At 44.1% G+C, this 19324-nt stretch overlaps 1 protein-coding gene across 1 annotated transcript in view; it reads left to right on the forward strand.

Moving 5' to 3' along the window:
- Positions 1–86: 86 nt before the first annotated feature.
- TDRD10 (tudor domain containing 10) overlaps positions 87–19324 on the forward strand; it is a 41152-nt gene continuing 21914 nt past the window's right edge. The window contains exons 1-6 of the mRNA XM_036273257.1: positions 87–305; positions 438–625; positions 5318–5397; positions 6276–6334; positions 17920–17990; positions 18594–18750. Coding sequence (XP_036129150.1) covers positions 87–305; positions 438–625; positions 5318–5397; positions 6276–6334; positions 17920–17990; positions 18594–18750 — 774 coding nt within the window. The remainder of the gene's footprint in view (positions 306–437; positions 626–5317; positions 5398–6275; positions 6335–17919; positions 17991–18593; positions 18751–19324) is intronic.

The raw sequence follows: 19324 nt of genomic DNA on the forward strand, positions 1-19324 counted from the left end.
GACGGCGGGCCGCCCACCCCCTCCGCGCGCCCCACCCCTCGGCGGTGGCGCCTCCCAGCCCCGCCACCTCCAACCCAGATCCGAGGATGGTGGGGTCGAAGCTTCTGCAGGAGCAGATCCAGGCGTGTACGTTCCGGAGAAAGTGGCAGCAGCTGCACGTGCTGGCCGTCCGCGCCTCGGTGTTCAGAGTCCCCCCACTTCTGCACGGAGCGCGTCTCCGCCGGGAGCTGCCTTCAAATGCGCCCAGCGTGCGCCACGTGCTTCTCCCCCACCCCGGAAGCAGCCCCACCTCCCCAGAGAGCCAGGCGAGCCGGCCCGCCCCCTGCACCCTCTCTGTAAACGTTATTTTGGGGGGGGGTGTGTGGAGGGAGGGGGGTGTCTAATAAGAGTGGGCGCGGAGTCAGCCCTCGCTCGCTCCGGCCCCGGGGACAACGCAGTCACTCTCCTGGAGCGCCGCCCGGCGCCTCGAGGATCTTCCCGCCGCCCAGCCGCCGCGGCTCCGGGATTGGTTGCGGGGAGCGGCCCGCCCCGCGCCTCGCGGGTCTCAGAGGAGGCGGGGTGCGGAGCGAAAAGGCGGCCAGACTGGCGTTGGGGCTGCGGGGTGGACGCACCTGGTTCGGGAGAGGTACGGCCCTGGGCTGCAGGGTGAGGAGTGGTGGGGACAGGGGCGGGGGGACGCAGGTGTGGAACTCGCACCCCGTTACCACTCCAGGTTGGCAGGGCGCGCTGTTATGGAGGAGCTGGTCGCTTGCTTGCGCCAGAGGCGTCTGCAGAATTGTTTGGTGGGGGTGGTGGGATGGTGGGGGTGGTGAGTGGGAACCGACAGCGGTGACTGGCGCTGTGCAGGTGGGGAGCATTTTGTGGGGAACTGTGGGCCACTCTACGTTAAAAGAAGCGTCTGCCATCCTCCTCCTTTCTGAAGCAATATTAAAACCTTATAGCTTAAAAAAACTAAACGTGCCACAGAGGCTCACATAATACGTTCTAAATCTTCTCTACAAGCCACTGGGGCTGAGTGATCTTGCCCATCGGCTTCATTTGTGAGTGGTGCTTTGTGAGCTGGAATGGCAAAAGAAACGCTTTCTTACACCAACTTAAAAAAAAAAGCTTTATTGAGATATAATTTGCACACCATAAAGTTCAGGTTTTAAGTGTGCAATTAAAAATTAGTTATTATATTTACAGTAGCACCACCACCACAACCTAATTTTAGAACATTTCCATCACCTCAGAAGGAAACGTGCCCCTTAGCTATTACAACTCATTCCCATCTCCTCCTTGCCACCCCACGCAGCCACTAATTTACTTTCTGTCTCTACAGATTTGTCTGTTTTGGACTTTTCATGTAAATGGAATCATACAATATGTGGTCTTTGTGTCTGGTTTCTTTCCTTTAACATCATGTTTTTGAGATTCATTTATGTTGTAGCATTTAGCAATACTTCATTCCTCTTATATTGCCAAATTAGATTCCACTGTATGGATATACCTCACTTTATCCATTTGTACATCAGTTGTTGGACATTTGGGTTGTTTTCACTTTGTGGCTATGTTCCCACCAATGCTGTTATGAATATTTGTGAACAAGTCTTTGTATGGACATAGGTTTTAATTCCCCTTAAGTAGATACCCAAGAGTGGAATTGCTGGGTCATATGGAATTCTGTGTTGAACTTTTTGAGAAACTGCCAAACTGTTTTCCAAACTGGCTGCACCATTTTACATTCCCACCAGCGATATGAGGATTCCTGTTTCTCCACATCCTCAACACATTATTATTGTCTGTCCTTGATATTACAACCATCATAGTGGGTGTGAGGTGGTGTCATTGTGGTTTTGATTTGCATTTCCCTAATGACTAATGATGTTGAGCATCTTTTTCATGTGCTTACTGGCTGTTTGTATATCTTTGGAGAAATGTTTATCAGATCATTTATCCACTTTCTAATTGGTTTCTTTCTTTCTTTTTTAAAATCACCACCAGAGGATATTTTTTCCATTGATTTTTTTTTTTTAGAGAGGGTGGAAGGGGAGGGTGAGGGGAGAAACATCAGTGTGAGAGAGACACATTAACTAGTTGCCTGCTGCACGTGCCTGTAACCAAGTTACGTGCCCTTGACCAGGAATTGAACTTGAGACCCTTTGGTGCTAGGCCAGCAGCTCTAACCACTGACCCATACTGGCCAGAACTCTAATTGGTTACTTTATATTGTTATTGAGTTTTACTGGTTCTTTGTATATTCTTTGTCTTTTAAAAACATAAATAAGATAGTTCTCCAGACCGAGCAGTAGAGTGAAAATTTCTGACTTTGGAATGGTGTGGTCTGGATTCTAAAAACAGGCTTTTCCATTAATGAGCATAGATTGTTGTCTTGGGACAAATGACCAGATTATTATCTGTGCACCTCCAGGACTTTATCTGTACAATGGGGTCTAGCTCTTAGGGTTTCTAGTGAGGATTAAATGAGACAATGTACATTAGCTGTTAGCACCTGGCAGGCCCTTAAAGGCATCTTGGAAAGATTTGTACTGGGCCTTTGCTTGGGAGGTGGTTGGTGCCTGCCCTGTTCCAGAAGCCCATAGACTTTTCTGGGGGTTACCAGGAAATTGAGACAAACACCCACAACCCAGATTCTGCCTATAAACCTCTCTGTTTGTATTTATCCATATCTAAGTCTTTAAATCATCTTAACCACTTTTAGTTCTATTTAAATTTAGTTGTAGCTAAAGTTGTTGTTTCCCCCTGCAGCTGGGAACAATTTAGGCGAAGAGTTACCATTTTCTTTTAAAATTTAATGTTTTAATTAAATGTTTTAAGTAAGGAAAAACAAAAAACAAACCCAACCCTTTAAAGTGACTTTGACAGCCCTCGTATCTGTAGGGAAAGAACCAAGGCTTTGGAGTCACAAACCTGTGTTACCTCACTACCTTTTATAATCTTAAGCAAATCATCTGGTGTCCTTGATCTTTGCCTTTCCCATCTGTAAATTGAGAAGATATACTCCACAGGATTGTAGGAGAGGACTGGTGAAATGCGTAAAATGAAATCCAGTGGCCACCATTTATTGAGCTCTTAATACGGGACAAGTGCTTTAAGCACAGTACTGCACTTCACTCTCATAATCTAGGGCATAGATGTTTTGTTTCTCATTCGACAGGTAAAATGTGTCCAAGGTCTCTGTGCTGGACTCCAAACCACATCTCTCCAACTCCAGGCTGGCCACTGTGCAGAGGCGGCTGTGGTTTTAAAGCTGCTCATGGCAACTATTTTCTATTTGCTGTTATGACAAATTACCACTTGTTTAGTGGTTTAACAAAACAAACCTCCAGTTCTATAGGTCAGAAGTCTGACATGTCTCACTGGGCTAAAATCCAGGTGTCAGCAGGGCTTTGTTCCTTCTGGAGGCTTAAGGGGAGAACTGTTTCCTTGCCTTTTCCAGCCTGTAGAGACTGCCTGCATCCCCTGGTTTGTGGCCTCCTTCCTCTGTGCTCAGGCCAGCAACAGTGGTGGAGTTCTTGTCATATCGCATTGATTTAATCTTGCTTCGGTTGCACATCTCTTTATCGACCCTCTCTGTTTCCCCTTTTCACTTTGAAGGACTCCTATGATTACTACATCAGGCCCATCTGGATAATCTATTTATTTTTAATCCTCACTTGAGGATATATGTTTATTGATTTGAGAGAAAGAGAAAATCATTCATTGGTGCCTCAACTGGGAATCGAACCCTCAACCTTTTGTGTATGGGATGATGCTCCAACCAACTGAGCCACCTGGCCAGGGCTGGATAATATATTTATTTTGTTGTTGTTAATCCTTATCCAAGGATATTTTTTGCTTTGATTTTTAGAGCATGGAAGAGAGGGAGGTAGGGGAAAAGAGAGAGAGAGAGAGAGAGAGAAACATTGATGTGAGAGAGACACACCAGTTGGTTGTCTCTCACACATACCCTGATTGGGGCCAGGGATTGAGCCTGTAGCCCAGGTATGTGCCCTTGACCAGGAATAAAACTCAAAACTCTTCGGTCCACGGGCTGTCACTCTAACCACTGAACAACCGACCAGGGCTGGATAATCTATTTTAAGGTCAGCTCATTAGCAACCTTAATTCCATCTGCAACCTTAATTCCTCCTTACCATGAAACTAACATATTCATGGGTGTGATATTGTGAATTATAATAAGAAATAGGTACAGTATTTGGGCTTTGTCCAGTTCCTGACACAAGGCTTCTAAAACCTTTGGAATTGCCTAAGTGAGGAGAGCTGACTTTGTTAATGAGCTGACTTTGGAAAGCCCCTAAGGAAGGGGCTGTTTGGCAGGGGACCCAACCAGATAATTAGAGGGTTGACATTTTCCCTTGGTCCATCCCTCTTTCTGGGGAGAGGCTGGAAGTTGAATCAATTGCCAATGGCCAACAATTTAATCAATCTTGCCTATGTAATGAGGCCTCCATAAAAACCCAAAGGATGGGGTTTGGAGGGCTTCTCAGTGGGTGAACATGTGGAGATTTGGAGAGAGTGTTTCACCTGCAGGGCCTGGAAGCTCTGTACCCTTTCTCTAGATCTTGCCTTATGCATCTCTTCCATTTGGCTACTCAAATCTGTGAGCCACTCTAGCAAATTGATTGAACCCAAGAGGAGGTCTATGGAACCTCCAGTCAGAAGCACATGTGGTAACCTGGGCTTGCAAGTGACTGACCTCTGAAGTGGGGGGCAGTCCTGTAGGACTGGGCTCTTAACCTATGGAATCTGACACTCTCTCCAGGTAGATAGTGTTAGAGTTGAGTAGAATTGTTGGACATCAGCTGATGTCCAGAGCATTGCTAGGTGGTGTGGAAACTCCACATTGGAATTGGTGGCTAGAATCCTTAATAGGTTCTGGGGATTAGGATGTGGACCACTTTGGGGGCCATTCATTATTCTGCCTGCCACAGTACCTGCTCAGTAGTTACGTGCTGGTGAGGTATCCTGGCACTCCTCTAACTGTGGCTGGTTGGCTTTCAGGAGATCCTGTTGGGAAGAAACTGCAGCATGTAAGTCACTTCCTTTTGTGATAAGCCTCCCTCCACCAAGGAGCCTTCTCTTCCTTCTCTTCCTGCCTCACGGGGCTCAGAGCTTAAGAGTCACCTCCAGGATTTCTTGCCTGTTGATTAACAATGACAAAGGTCCGGTGGAGGGCTTCCTGGTTTGGAACCTGAATCTGGGAGGAGGAAGGGAAACCATTTGTCAGAAAAGGGGATGGGAGCTTCTTATGCCCAAACTCCTTTTGTTGGAGTTTGGGCTTGGGTGGAAAGATTCTGAGACCTGTGTTTCACAGGTCCTGGACCAGCAGTGACTTCCGACCCTCTGCCGAGCTGCTGGGGAAGAATGGAGTGTTGGAGGAGCAGAGGTCTCTGAGTGAGTTAGCCTGGCGCGTTGGTTGGTGCTGGGACCTGCCATTTATATGTGGATCTTAATCCACTCAGTTTCTGCATGAAACTTTTGTCCACCCAGATTCTGTCCTTGGTTCAGTCAGCCACCACATTTCCATACACCTGGCAGATGCATCCCCCTGCCACTGCCACAGTGCAGGCCCTCAGTTCCTGTTGCATTTGTTGCTTCTAATGCCATGCTTCTCTTTAATTCTTACCTTCTTTCATTTCACCCTCCACTATCTCCAAAGTGACCTTTCTAAAACCCAGCTGTGTTGATATCACCTTTCTGGTTAAAACCTTCTACCCTCTTCTCACAGGCAGTGGATTTCATCAGGTGGCCTCTTCTCCTCTCACCACTCACCCTCATGCCACGTGCACTGTAGCTATTCCCGACTGCGTGCAGCTTCCTCCATGTGCCAAGCCTTTTCATCTCCCTGCCTTTGCACGTGCTGGTCCCTCTGCCTGGGTTCCATTCCACTTCCCTCCTGCACTGTGCACACTCCTTCCTTCCCTCCTCCAGCCTAATGCTAACTCTGAAACACAACCCTGTTGGTCCAGACACTTTATAATGTCTCATCAACACCACTGGATTCCTGATATGCTGGTGACTGCCTCTCTGTCCCCCAGAGAGTGAGCTCCTGCCTTGAAGGTAGTGATGTCCAAGGCCAGCACTTATCACTGGACCTCCTCCATAACATTGACAAGTACTTCCTGAATGATTGAGTGCGGTGTAGCCAATCATTGTTCACAAGGAATGCTTGTAGGGATGTGTGTGTTTCCACATTGAAGAAAATGTGTCACTTACCACCTTTGAATCTTCTAACCTTACGTCTGCCTTTTTAATGTGATTTTTCTTCTTAGGACTCAAGAAGAGGGAGACCGAGGTGTTTGTGGGCAATCTTCCTCTGGGCATCTCTGAGGTATTCTTCACTCTTTGTGTGTGAGCAGCTGCTTCCTTTTTTTTTTTTTTTTGGTCTCCCCCATATGACATTAATTTGCCAATAATGGAATTTTACCAGTTTTTAAAGATACTTTAGAGCTATGAGTGTGCAAGCGGTCACAATTGGTGACTAGACTGACCAACTCATCACAGTTTGCCTTGGACTTTTCTGGTTTTAGCCTCTGGCACGGTTAGTCCCCTCTCCTCTCATGTAGACCTGGATGGTTGGGCACCCTGCTTACTGCTTTGGATAGATGGAGGGGCTGTAGCGAGGCAGCTTGTTTTTAGGAAGGAGCCTTACTAGGGTTCAACTGCACATCTTTTGGTCACAGGGAGCTTTGGGTATCAGCCAAAAAACTGCACCCCTTACACTTTGACATGAACCAGTTGAGCCTGTGGCTGTGTATTAGAGAGTAGAATGTAAACAGCAGTATTTTTGACCCCAGGAATTTTAGTGTCTGTTTGGGGAGGCCAACTTTGATCCAGGGGCTGACACTCTACTGCTGAGCCAAAGCAGCCGGGGCTGCCATCCATTTACTCTTAAACCTACTAGTTCAACAGTCTTCTAAAACTGTTTTTGCTGAATATACTAGTAATTACACAATGCCAGATGGATTAAAAACTTTCAAATGCCTTCTGTTTCCATAATTATGATAGAATGGATAACCTGAAAACCCTCTCACAATAAAATACTTGAAATAGAGGTTAAAATATAAGAAACACCACTTTTATTTATTTATTTTAAAATTTTATTTTCAATTACAGCTTACATTCAATATTATTTTGTATTAGTTTCAGGTGTGCAGCATGATTGGCTAGACAATCATATACTTTACAAAGTGTTTCCCCCAATATTTCCAGTAGCCATCCGGCACCATACATAGTTATTACAATATTATTGACTATATTCCCTGTCATGTACTTTACCATAACTATTCTGTAACTATAAATTTGTACTTTTATTAAAAAATATATTTTTATTGATTTTTTAGAGAGAGTGGAAGGGAGAGATAGAAACATCCATGTGAGACAGAAACATCAATCAGCTGCCTCCTGCACGCCCCCTACTGGGGATTGAGCCCACAACCTGGGCATGTGCCTTGACCTGGAATTGAACTGGGACCTCTCAGTCCATGGCAGGAGCTCAATCCACTGAGCAACACCGGCTGGGCTAAATTTGTACTTCTTAATCCCCCCACTCCCCTAACCTCCTCTGGCAATCTGTTTTAAGAAACACCACTTTTAAATGCATGTCCAAGACCTAAGAAAGTAAGAAAAATTAGAGGGCCCCAAATAAGCAGGTAACTGAAAACCAGAAGAGTCTGGTTGATGCCCCAGGGTCTGTACCTGCCTCAAAAAACAAAAGACTTGGATTATAATGGCCATGTCAGGATAGGAGATGACACCTTGGGCCTCCGTAAGGAAGGGAGTGTTAACTGATGCCTCTGCAAAAGTAGGATCCTTAAAGGGCTGGACTGTCAGTGAAAGGGTGTACCACAGAACCTTTGCTCGCTGGCCCAGAATGGTGTTGAGGCAGCTGTTCTGTCTTGGCCTGGGTCTGAGGCTCATGGGGCTAGCAGTCTCCTAACAGTAGGCCTGGTTTTATGTGAATTAGGGTTTAAATTCATATTACCTGCGTGGTCTGGGAACCTTAAGCCAAAAACTAGCCTTTTTAAAGTTAAAAACCAAATTCATGAGGAAACACTTAAACTGTGAATGCAAGGAAACTTCCTAAGTCTGATTAAGTGTATCAAGAAAAAATATACAGAAAACATTATTATTATTTGGGGAACAGAAATATTTAAAACTCAAGAACAAGACATGAATACCTGTATCACCTTTTCTGTTTAATATATATATATATTTTTTTATCCTCACCAGAGGATATTTTTCCATTTTTTGTACAGATAGAGTGGGAGGGAGAGAGAGGAAGGGAGAGAGAGAGAGAAACATCGATGTGAAGGGACACATCGAGTGGCTGCCACCCGCACGACCAACCAGGGCCGGGGACAAACTGCAACCGAAGTACGTGCCCTTAGCAGGAACCGAACCCGGGTCTCTCCGGACCACAGGCTGACGCTCTAACCGCTGAGCCAAACTGGCTAGGGCTCTGTTTAATATTTTATGGGAGGTCTTAGAACAGTGAGGAAATAAAAAATGAATGGTATGAGAGAGAGGAAAATACAAAACTGTCATTATTTGTAGGTCATTACCTAAGTTGAAAGCCTAAAAAAATCTTAGATGCTAGAATTATTGAGATTTAGCAGCGTGGTTGAATAAAAGATAAATATACAGACGTCAACTTTATTTCTATACAACAGAAACCAAAATATAAAGAAGTAGAAATAATTGTAATAAAAGGTCTGTAAGATGTATGTACAGAAAATTATAAGACTTTATGGAAAGACATTAAAGAAGACCTAAGTAAACAGAAATAACATGTTATGGATAAGAAGACTCAGTTTTATGATTCTTTTTTTTTTAATCCTCACCCGAGGACATTTTTCGATATTTTGTTCAGATAGAGTGGGAGGGGGAGAGAGAGAGAGAAACATCGACGTGAAAGGGACACATCGAGTGGTTGCCACCCGCACGACCCAACCAGGGCCGGGGACAAACTGCAACCAAGGTACGTGCCCTTAGCAGGAACCAAACCCGGGTCTCTCTGGACCGCAGGCCAACGTGCTAACCGTTGAGCCAAACCGGCCAGGGCTATGATTCTTAAATTGATGATGTACTGATTGAATGTCATTTTGATCAAAACACACAAAGATTTTTAGAAAGAACTTGACAAGCTCATTTTAGAATTTATTTGAAGCAGAAAAGTCCATGAATAACTTTACTGTTCTAAAGAAGAGTAAGCGGGACAGGAGGAGAGCAAATGCTCTCCTATACATTTTCCTGGTGTGGGTGCTGTGCTCAGTGAAAAATAAAAAGACAAGAACGAGCGAAAAGGAGGTCCCACAGCCAAAGATGGGACAATTTGTGCATAAAATATACTAATGACTACGTTTGATTAAAATTCCTCAATGATAAAAAAGCAATAATTTATAATGATACCTAATGGAAAAAAGAAAACAAAACTGGACACATTTTTTTATGGTTATGAATTGACTCTGTTGGAATAACAAGATAAAATTTACTATAAAATTCTGAATAATTTAAAGGAAGGCCTGACAGATTCCATTGAGTATAAGGACCCCAAAGACCGTCTTGCCTTGGTCCTGTATCCTGTAAGTAGGGTCTTCATTGAGGTGTGATGAGTGAATGTCTCACTGGGCACAATTGAAAGTAGAAAGACAATAGTTTGTTAACATAAAACTTGATAATTAAAGGGAAAGAATAAGTGTTAATCTTGCTTTTCCACATAAATGCTATTTCAGGGCAAATGGCCCTTAGTGGATGAGGGAAAGTTTTTCTTTACAAAGGAACTCCAACTCATTAATACAGAAGAAATAGAATTATAAAATCATCATTAGGCAAACCATAGTAAAAAAAAAACCCGTTTTAGATGGTAGTTAATTAGAACATGGTAACTTCATTAGGTCAAGTATTGATGGGTAGTTTTACAGTGGTGGGATCAGGCTGTCACTGTTGGAACTTGCTAATTTATCACTAAAAGTGAGATAACCAGATAGAAGCCCCCTAAAATGACACAATGTTATTGAAGGAGAGCACACCATCTATAAAGTATTCTAGCCAAAAATTGTAAGTAATAACATATCTAAAAGCTCAATGGTGAATTTCTAGTTTGAAGAACATGGGGATAGAAGGTTAAGTTAAATGCTACCATAAAGAAGAGGTACTCTTTGCCCTGGCCGGTTTGGCTTAGTGGTTAGAGCATTGGCCCGTGGACCAAAGAGTCTTGGGTTCGATTCTGGTCAAGGGCATGCACCTAGATTGTGGTTTGTCCCTGGCCCTGGTTGGGGTCTTGTGGGAGGCAACCAGTCCATGTGTCCCTCTCATGTCGATGTTTCTCTCTCTCTCCCTCTTTCTCCTTCTCTCCCACTCTATCTGAAGATAAATAGAAAAATATCCTTGGGTGAGGATTAAAAAAAAAAAAGAAGAGGTACTCTTGTAGGACAGTTGACCTGGTTTCTGGAACAAGTCAAAGTCAGGGAGAAATTAAAGTAGGGGATCTGATACAGATTTAAAGAGATTTAAAAGAGACTTAAGAGAAATGAAAACCATATATAATGAGTTGACATTGTTTTTGATCCTAATTTGGACAGTACAAATCTGAAAAGGTGTGTATGTGTGTGTGTTTTCAAGAGAAGGTGGAAGAGAGAGAGGGAGGGGAGGAGAGAGACAGACAGACATGGGTGTGAGAGAGACACATTGATTAGTGCCCATACCGGGGCTGGGGATCAACCTGCAGGCCTATGCCGTATCTCCTATGTTCTTTCTCTTGCTTATTCCACATCAGCCTCACTGGACTTCCCTCTAGACTTTGACCCCACTCTAGGGCCTTTGCACTTGCTGTTCCCTCTACTTCACATGCTCTTCTCCCAGGTGTCAGCCCCTTTGCTCGATATCACCTTCTCAGAGGACCCTCCCTGTCCGTTCTCCCTAGACTGCAGCCCCTCACTCCTATCCCCTCTCTTACTTTATATGTCTCTTAACGGTTATTGCTGTCAAACTTACCATGGACCTATTCACCTTACTGATGATCCGTCTTCTTCAAAGAAGATAGGCCCCAGGAGGGAAGGAGGTTTTTGCTTACTCTGTTCACTGCACCTGAAACATTTTGTAACACAGAGTAGGCACAAAATAAATATTTATTGAATGTATGAGAGGCATGAAGACAGTGAGTATGGACAAAATTTTCAAGGATTTTTGTAATAAAAGTAGGGAAAATGGGGTGGTAGCTGGAAGAGGATGTGGGGTCAAAGGTGTTATGTGTTGTATTAAGATAGCAAATATGAGAGCTCACTTGTATGCTTGTGTGGTGGAGAGGGGGATTGATGCAGCAGAGAGGGAGGTAATTTAGCCTTAGAGGCCTCAAGAAGGCAGGAGGTGGAGGATCTAGAGCAAGGACAGGTCTTTCAAATAGAGGGGTGCACACAGGGATGCAAGGTGTGGATGTCCCCTTTTGATTGCTTCTCAGTGTTATCAGCTGAATAGAGGGTCTGAAAGGTTTGAGTAGAGAAACAGACATGCCGTAGTTTTGCATGGGAATCTGAGGATTAAGAATATGTAGTAGGGCCCTGGCTGCTTTGGCTCAATAGTTAGAGCATTGGTCCTCAGACCAAAGGGTCTCGGGTTCGATTCCCAGTCAAGGGTACATACCTGGGTTGCAGGTTTGATTCCTGGCCCCGGCCAGGGTCATGTGGGAGGCAACCAGTCAATGTGTCTCTCTCATATCAATGTTTCTCTCTCCCTCCCTCCCTTCCTTCCTCTCTAAAAAAGAAATCAATGGAAAAATATCCTCAAGTGAGATTAACACACACACACACACACACACACACAATATGTAGTAAGAATGTCATGAAGTGCTCTACACAGGAAGTATACCCAAGGAGCATGATGCAGTGAGGAACCAGGGTGTCTAAGCTGGCTAAGAGGAAAACAAGAACATGGTGCGATGGGGGTGGGGCAGAACAGATACCAGGAGAGTCAGGATAGAGTGTAGTTTGCAGGATGGTGGGAAAGTGGCAGGTTTGAAGGATCACACTACCAGAGAGTGGAGCTGGAGAACTAGAGTGGGAGCGATGGTTAGAGAACGCAGGGCTTGAATGTGCCACTTGGAGGTAGTCACAATGATTGGTGATGACCGAGTCCCCCGGGTTACCTTAGGAAGAAGGGAGCTCAGGTGATGGAGAGGCAGCTGTTGGATCCTTTCTCTTCTCTCTGTGTTTGTGACCTACTTTTATCATTTTGTATATTTTTAAAAAATGTATTCGTGTTGGCACATGTAAACCGATCAACATTCAGATGCTTCGGTTGTGTCATATAAAATTGCTGTTCAACCAGTTTTTATCTGCAAAAATGTCAGTTTCATGTGGTTCAAACTAATATCTTCCCAGTTTTTGCTACTTTAAACAGAGCTTCAGTGAAGGAGTTTGTATGCATGTCTGTGTGCACATGTGTGAGTGTGTCTAGGACCTGTACCTGGGTGTGGGATCAGGAGACACACACAGCTTGACTAGGAGGAGAGACAGACCGTACCCACACCAGCAGTGGCCCGGACTCCTCCATCCTCGCCAAAGCTTGGTGTTGTCCAGCTGCTAAATTGCTGCCAGTCTGATGGGTGTGGCATTATTTAGCATGTAGTTAACCACATAAACTACCTGTCTAGCACAAAGTCAGCAGTCCATAAGTGCTGGTGCCATAATTGTTAGGCTATAGATGTACAGGTAATGATTGGTTGAAAGGGATATACAGTTAAGGGAAATAGGTTACAAAGTATAAGGTACAGCATGACCCATAACCTTTTTTTAAAGTATGTTTTTATTGATTTTTTTTTTAGAGAAAGAGGAAGGGAGAGAGAGATAGAAACATCGATGTGAGGGAGAAACATCGATCGGCTTCCTCCTGACCACACCCCAGGCATGTGCCCTGTCCGGGAATCAAACCTGGACCTCTCAGTCCATGGGATGATGCTCATTCCACTGAGCCACACTGGCCAGGCTGATCCCATAATCTTTTCATAGATGTGCAGTGCTCAGTTTTGGTGGTAGGGTTATAGGCATTACTTCTATTTTCCTATCCATATTTTATTTTGTTATTATTTTTTTGTTAATCTTCACCTGAGGATATTTTTTTTCATTGAGAGAGAGTGGAAAGGAGGGAGGTGGAGAGAGAAAAAGAGAGAGAGACATCTATGTAAGAGAGACACATGGATTGGTTGCTTTCCGCACAACCCCAACCTGGGCTGGGGAGCAACCAGATACATCACTTGACTGGAAACCAGGTACATGCCCTTGACTGGGAATCGAACCCATGACCCTTCAGTGTACAACCGATGCTCTAACCACTGAGCACACCAGCCAGGGCTCTATCCATATTTTACATTTTTTTTTTATCCTCACCTGAGGACATTTTTCCATTTTTTGTTCAGATAGAGTGGGAGGGAGGGAGGGAGGGAGGAAGAGAGAGAGAGAGAGAGAGAGAGAGAGAGACAGAAACATCGACGTGAAAGGGACACATCGAGTGGCTGCCACCCGCACAACTGCAACTGAGTTACGCGCCCTTAGCGGGAACTGAACCTGGGTCTCTCTGGACTGCAGGCTGATGCTCTAACCACTGAGTCAAACTGACCAGGGCCATTTTTCCATTTTTTACTCAGATAGAGCGGGAGGGAGAGAGAGGAAGAGAGAGAGAGAGAAACATCGATGTGAAAGGGACACATCGAGTGGCTGCCACTCGCACGACCCAACCAGGGTTGGGGACAAACTGCAACTGCGGTATATGCCCTTAGCGGGAACCGAACCCGCGTCTCTCTGAACTGCAGGCTGACGCTCTAACCACTGAGCAAACTGGCCAGGGCTCTATCCATATTTTAAAACTTTTCTATAATAAACATTTAATGCTTTTGTAATTAAAAAATTCTAATAAGTTAATTTCATTATTTAAAATCAGATGTAAAAGATTCCCTAAAGGGCATGAGGCAATTTTAGCTTAATGTACCAAGCCTCCTGTTAAATCTATAGTCAATCAAAAACTTTTATTAAAAAATTTTTTTTTTTATTTTAGAAGAATCTCATAGCAATGAATTTTGTTTATATTTTTTCCTTTTTATTATATTTATTATACTTATTGGGGTGACAGTGGTTAGCAAAATTTTACAGGTTTCAGGTGCAGCACATTATCTGTGCACTGTACTGTGTGTTCACCACCCCATCAGGTCTCCATCCATCACCATTTATCCTTCCCACGCCCCGCCATCACCTTGAGTTCTTCCTCTCTTTTTTCTGTTTTTGCTCAGTCCCTCCACCTCCCCCACTGAGTGCTCCCCGCTAGAGCTGCCAGCCTGCTCTCTCTGAGTCTGTCTCTGTTTTTCTTGTTAGTTCATTTTGTTCATTGGATTCCGTAGCCAAGATTTGGAAGCAGCCCAGGTGTCCATCGGTAGGTGCGTGGATAACAAAGCTGTGGTACATTTACACAGTGAATACTACTCGGCTGTAAAAAAGAAGGAAATTTTACCCTTTGACAGCATGGATGGACCTGGAGAATATTATTCTAAGTGAAATAAGCCAGTCAGAGAAAGACAAGTGTCGTATCATATGATTTCACTCATATGTGGGATCAAAAAACTTTTGAATAAATATATTAAATTACAGTAGCCTCCGCTTATCTGCAGGTTTGCTTTCCACAGTTTCATTTACCTGTAGTCAACTGCAGTCTGAAAATACTAAATAGAAAATTCCAGAAATAAAAAAAAATTCCAGAAATAGACAATTAATATGTTTTAAATTGAGTGTGTTTGAGGGTTGGGTTCAGGAGGAGGGTGACAATGAGGGGAAAAGGAGAAACATCTGTAACAAAAATAAAGTAATAAAAAAAAATTAAGTCTTGAAAAACAAGTTTCAAATTATGCACTGATCTGAGTAGCATGATGAAATTTTGTGCTATCCCACTTGGGACAGGAATCATCCCTTTGTCCATTGTATCCATGTTGTACGTACAGTACAATAAGATATTTTGAGAGAGACCACATTCACATAACTTTTATTACAGTATATTGTTATAATTGTCCTATTTTATCATTATATTTGTTCATCTCTATTGTGCCTAATTATAAATTAAATTTTATTATAGATACATATGAATAGAAAAAATATGTAGGGTTTGGTACTGTCCACAGTTTCAGGCATCCCCCGGGGGTCTTGGAATGTATATCTCATGGATAAGGGGGGACAACTACTGTATGAAGGGGCAGGAAGAAAAGTCGTAGTTAGGGCATGTCTTCAGATTTTAGGAGTTCCTGATGATAACTGTTAGTAGTAACAGCATTTGCTGATGGGATGACCTCACTGATAACATTGAAATCCCATAGATGTAAAGACGTTGGCAGGATTTTATTTGTTTTTGTATTTGTGGGTGGTGGTGGTGGTTTTTCTCTCCTCTCACCTCCAAGCCACATTTTCTGAAAATGAGTACTTCCTGAATCTGCTCAATACATTGCAGTAGTTTTTGACCTTGGCTGCATATTAAAATCATCTGGGGATCTTTTAAAAAATGTTTAATCCCAATCCCAGAGAAAAAGTAACTGTCCAGCAGAATCTCATTTGCAGTTAACATTGAGAACCATTGCTATGGAACAAGGGTTGGCGAACTTTTCCCGCAAAGGGTTAGATAGTAAATATTTTATGCTTTGCAGATCATATGCCTCTGTCGCAAATACTCTACTCTGGGATTGTAGCCTGAAAGCAGCCTAGATAATAAGTAAACAAATGTGTGTGGTTGTGTTCCAATAAAACTTTATTGATAAAATGGTGGTGGGTTAGATTTGGCTCGAGACTGTGGTTTCCCAACACCTCCTATAGCAGATACAAAAATATTAAATAGTTTCCTGTTTTATTTTAATAATGGTAAAACCTGAAGAGAAGACAGCTGAGGTTTTGCATGATATTATGAAAAGAGTTTAGGATTTGACATTAGAATCCCTGTGTTCAAATCCTGGCTCTACATTGGCTGTATAGTCTTAGGGAAGTCACTTAGTCCTTTTGATCCAATATTATTTTGTCCTTCTGAGAATGAGGACAATAATAATGTGCACTTCACAGGGTGATTTTAAAGATCAAATGGAATAAGGTAGGTGAAAGTGCTTTATAAACTGGAAATGCTAAACATATATTGCTTGTACTTATAAATTGCTTGTTGCTCAGCATCTTGTAGATTCATGTGTAATAAATATTAAATATTTAAAAGTAAAGCAAATTAGGAAATTTGAATTTAAATGTAATATAAACATGAAGACTGAGAAAAATGAATTATATATAATGCATTTCTAATTTTCTCACCCAACAAAGTGACTTTAGATTGGTAAAAGCTGCTTTTAAAAGAAGATTGTATAAATGGTACATATTTTTTCCAAAATATTCTAGGTACAAAAATTTTCTAGGTAAAAATTGGTTTTTATCGCGGTCGGAATTGACAAGTGCAGGACGTTGGAGAGGACGCAGGAAGGAGCTATGTGGAGAGGTCAGGGTAGAAGTCGGGTGGAGGCCTGCAGAAATGCAGGGGGGCCCTGTGACCTTAAAGCATTTTCAGTGGGGCAGGGACAGGGAGGCTGGACTGTAGGCCGTTAGGAGCGAGTGGACAGAGGAAACAGAGGCTTTAGAAGTAGATGGGCTCTTTCTACAGGTTTGGCAGAAGAGAGAAAAAATAGGGTGTAGCTCAAAAGGGTCTCAGGGTCCTGAAGTTGTTAGCTCAAAGAAAGGGGGGCTGTTTATGGAGACTGAGGGGCCCTAGCTAGCCCAGTGGGAAGGAGTAGGACCAGGAGCCACAGGGGAGGGAGACAGCCTGAGGGCAGATGAGGAGGACAAGTTGAGAGTGGGTGTGGAGAAATGTCCAGGGAGGGGGAAGGTGACCCTAGCCCTGGGCAGTGGAGGTCAGGCTCCAGGGAGAAAAGTGGGCAGGGAGACTTGTAAAGAAGGTGTGGTGGGTCTGAGCAGCTTAATGGGAGGCTGACCAGAGATATGTACTCTCCCTCAGCACACTGCCTCCCCCTTTTCTCCCCCTCTCTTACTCAGACTGCACCCTGCCCAGGGATTGGACAGGCGAGCACCTGTGTTCCTGCTAAACTAGAAGCTCCCTGAGTGCAAGGCTTATGTCGAATTCACATTGATATCTGCTGGAACACTCAGCATCAGGCTTGCACAGAGCACATGGTTGCTGCATGCCTGCTGGATGCACGAAGAAAGAAATGAGGGAAGGTTTCTGTGAACACGAGACTGAGCTGACCTTGCACAGTAGGGTTAGGTAAAACAAGCCTCCTGCCTAGGTAGGGATGAAAGTGAGAGAGCCTAGATTCCTAATAAATTGAAAGCCACTCCCTCCTGGGAGCCTACCTCTTTTTCCACATTTGCATTACTCATGTGTGTGCTCTCTCAGCTGTCTGCCCTTCCTCATCATGGAATTGATCACCGTGGGTGAGATGGTCTTTTTACTTGATTGTCTTGTCTCTATCCCCCTTGGACTGCTGAGCTTCAGTTGGAGGCAGGGCTGATATCTTTCTTGTCTCTGTATTTGCATCACTTAACAGATAATGGACTCTCATTAAGTATGTGTTCAGTTGATTACAAATTGGCTGGTTGGGGATCCAAAACCTCCAGAACATTCTCTGCCAGTGTGGTTCAGTGGATTGAGCATCATCCCATGGATTGAGAGGTCCTGGTTCAATTTCCAGTCAGGGCATGTGTCCAGGTTGAGGGCTTAATCCTTAGTAAGGGGCGTGTAGGAGGCAGCTGATCTGTAAGTACTTCTCTCTGACATTGATGTTTCTATCTCTCTCTTTCTAAAAAATCAATAAAAACATATTAAAAAAATATTTAAAACCTTGAGAACTAGTTGTAAGTTTTCTCTCCAGGTCTCTCTCTCTTTCAAACCCTGCCACTGTAGGAAGAAATTCGGTACCTTCTGAAGGACTTCAGCCCGCTCCATGTCCACAAAGTCCAGAGTGGCTGCAAATGGTAATGACTGTACTTCCTTTGTTTTCTTTGGGAAGCAACTCCTTTCCTTTTGGTCCATTTTGCTGATGCACTGACATTGCAGACTAGCTGTTGAGCTCCCAAATCCACACCCACTTGACTTGGCAAAGTGACATTTGGAAGTCCCCTTTGACTTGGCAGCTAATGCTGTCTTGTCCACACAACCTGGTTTAGAAGTCCGGAGACCTGAGTCTATTTTTGGTAACGTCTTTGCTCTGTATTGTGACTTGAGGTAAGTGACCGAACCTTCCTTAGCCTTGGTTGCCCTGGGAAAGTGGACCAACTCATATTTTCAAGGCAGTAAACGTGCTTTGAACTTTTGGGGGGAGTAGTATAAAAGAAGCCCAAAGCCCTATGTAGCCAGATGGTGTTTAGCGTTAGAATGATCCCATGTCTTCTGATCCCTGCCACCCAGCCCAGCCCAAGTCTGGGCCTCAGTGACTTGTTTGTGTATCTGGACACAAACAAGTGTGTGTCTGTGTGTCTGTGGAAGGGGAGAAGAGAATACCTGCGTTCAGGCTTGGCACCCTCCTGCAGCTCTGGCCTGTGACGTGCTCAGAGCTGCCCTGTCTCCTTCCTTTGCAGCTTTGCATTTGTGGATCTGGGCTCTGTGCAGAAAGTGGCGCTTGTGATCCAGGAGCTGAATGGAAAGCCTTTCCACAATAAAAAACTGTACGTGAATTCCAACAGAAGCTCTCCCAAGAGGACCCCTGGTGTGGCCGCGAGGCCTCAGGAGCTGCAGGTACCTGCTCCAGGTCCACGCTCTGGTGGCTTTGCACTCACTCTGCAGGGGGCTGCAGACCTCCTCCTTCAGCCTGTCTTACTGTGGAGAAGGCGGGGGCTTGGATGAAATTAGAGAAACTTCATGACCTTTAACAGTCAGAGGCAAGGTCAGGTACAGAAAAGTAGTTGGAATCTTTAAATAAAGGGGAGGCTGTGTTCTGGGCAAGGACAAAAATGGATACTAGGCAATTCAGTCAGGGCTTTTTTGACCTTGGATATTGATTTGAGATGTTTAATCATTCAATGTAGCAAATATTGAGTATCTGTTGCTTGCACAGCCTTGTTCTGGCTGCGGCTGTGAGGTTAAGACAAAAGGGAACAAAATCTGGTCCTTCTTGGCAGGAAGACTCAATGTCAAGATGTGAGGTAGGGGAAGGAGGCAGTTAATGCTGCTGGTGCATGGTGGGGGCTGCCTTTATGGACAGAGAAGGGAAGGCCCCTAACTCACCCCCAGAGCTTCCCTCAGGTGAGGCAGGCCCGTTCTAGGCAGGCAGAGGTGAACCAGGAACAAAGGACTCCACTTTGGAGCCTGA

This window comes from Molossus molossus, unplaced genomic scaffold (genome assembly GCF_014108415.1).
Source record: "Molossus molossus isolate mMolMol1 unplaced genomic scaffold, mMolMol1.p scaffold_m16_p_20, whole genome shotgun sequence".
In the NCBI taxonomy this organism is placed as follows: domain Eukaryota; kingdom Metazoa; phylum Chordata; class Mammalia; order Chiroptera; family Molossidae; genus Molossus; species Molossus molossus.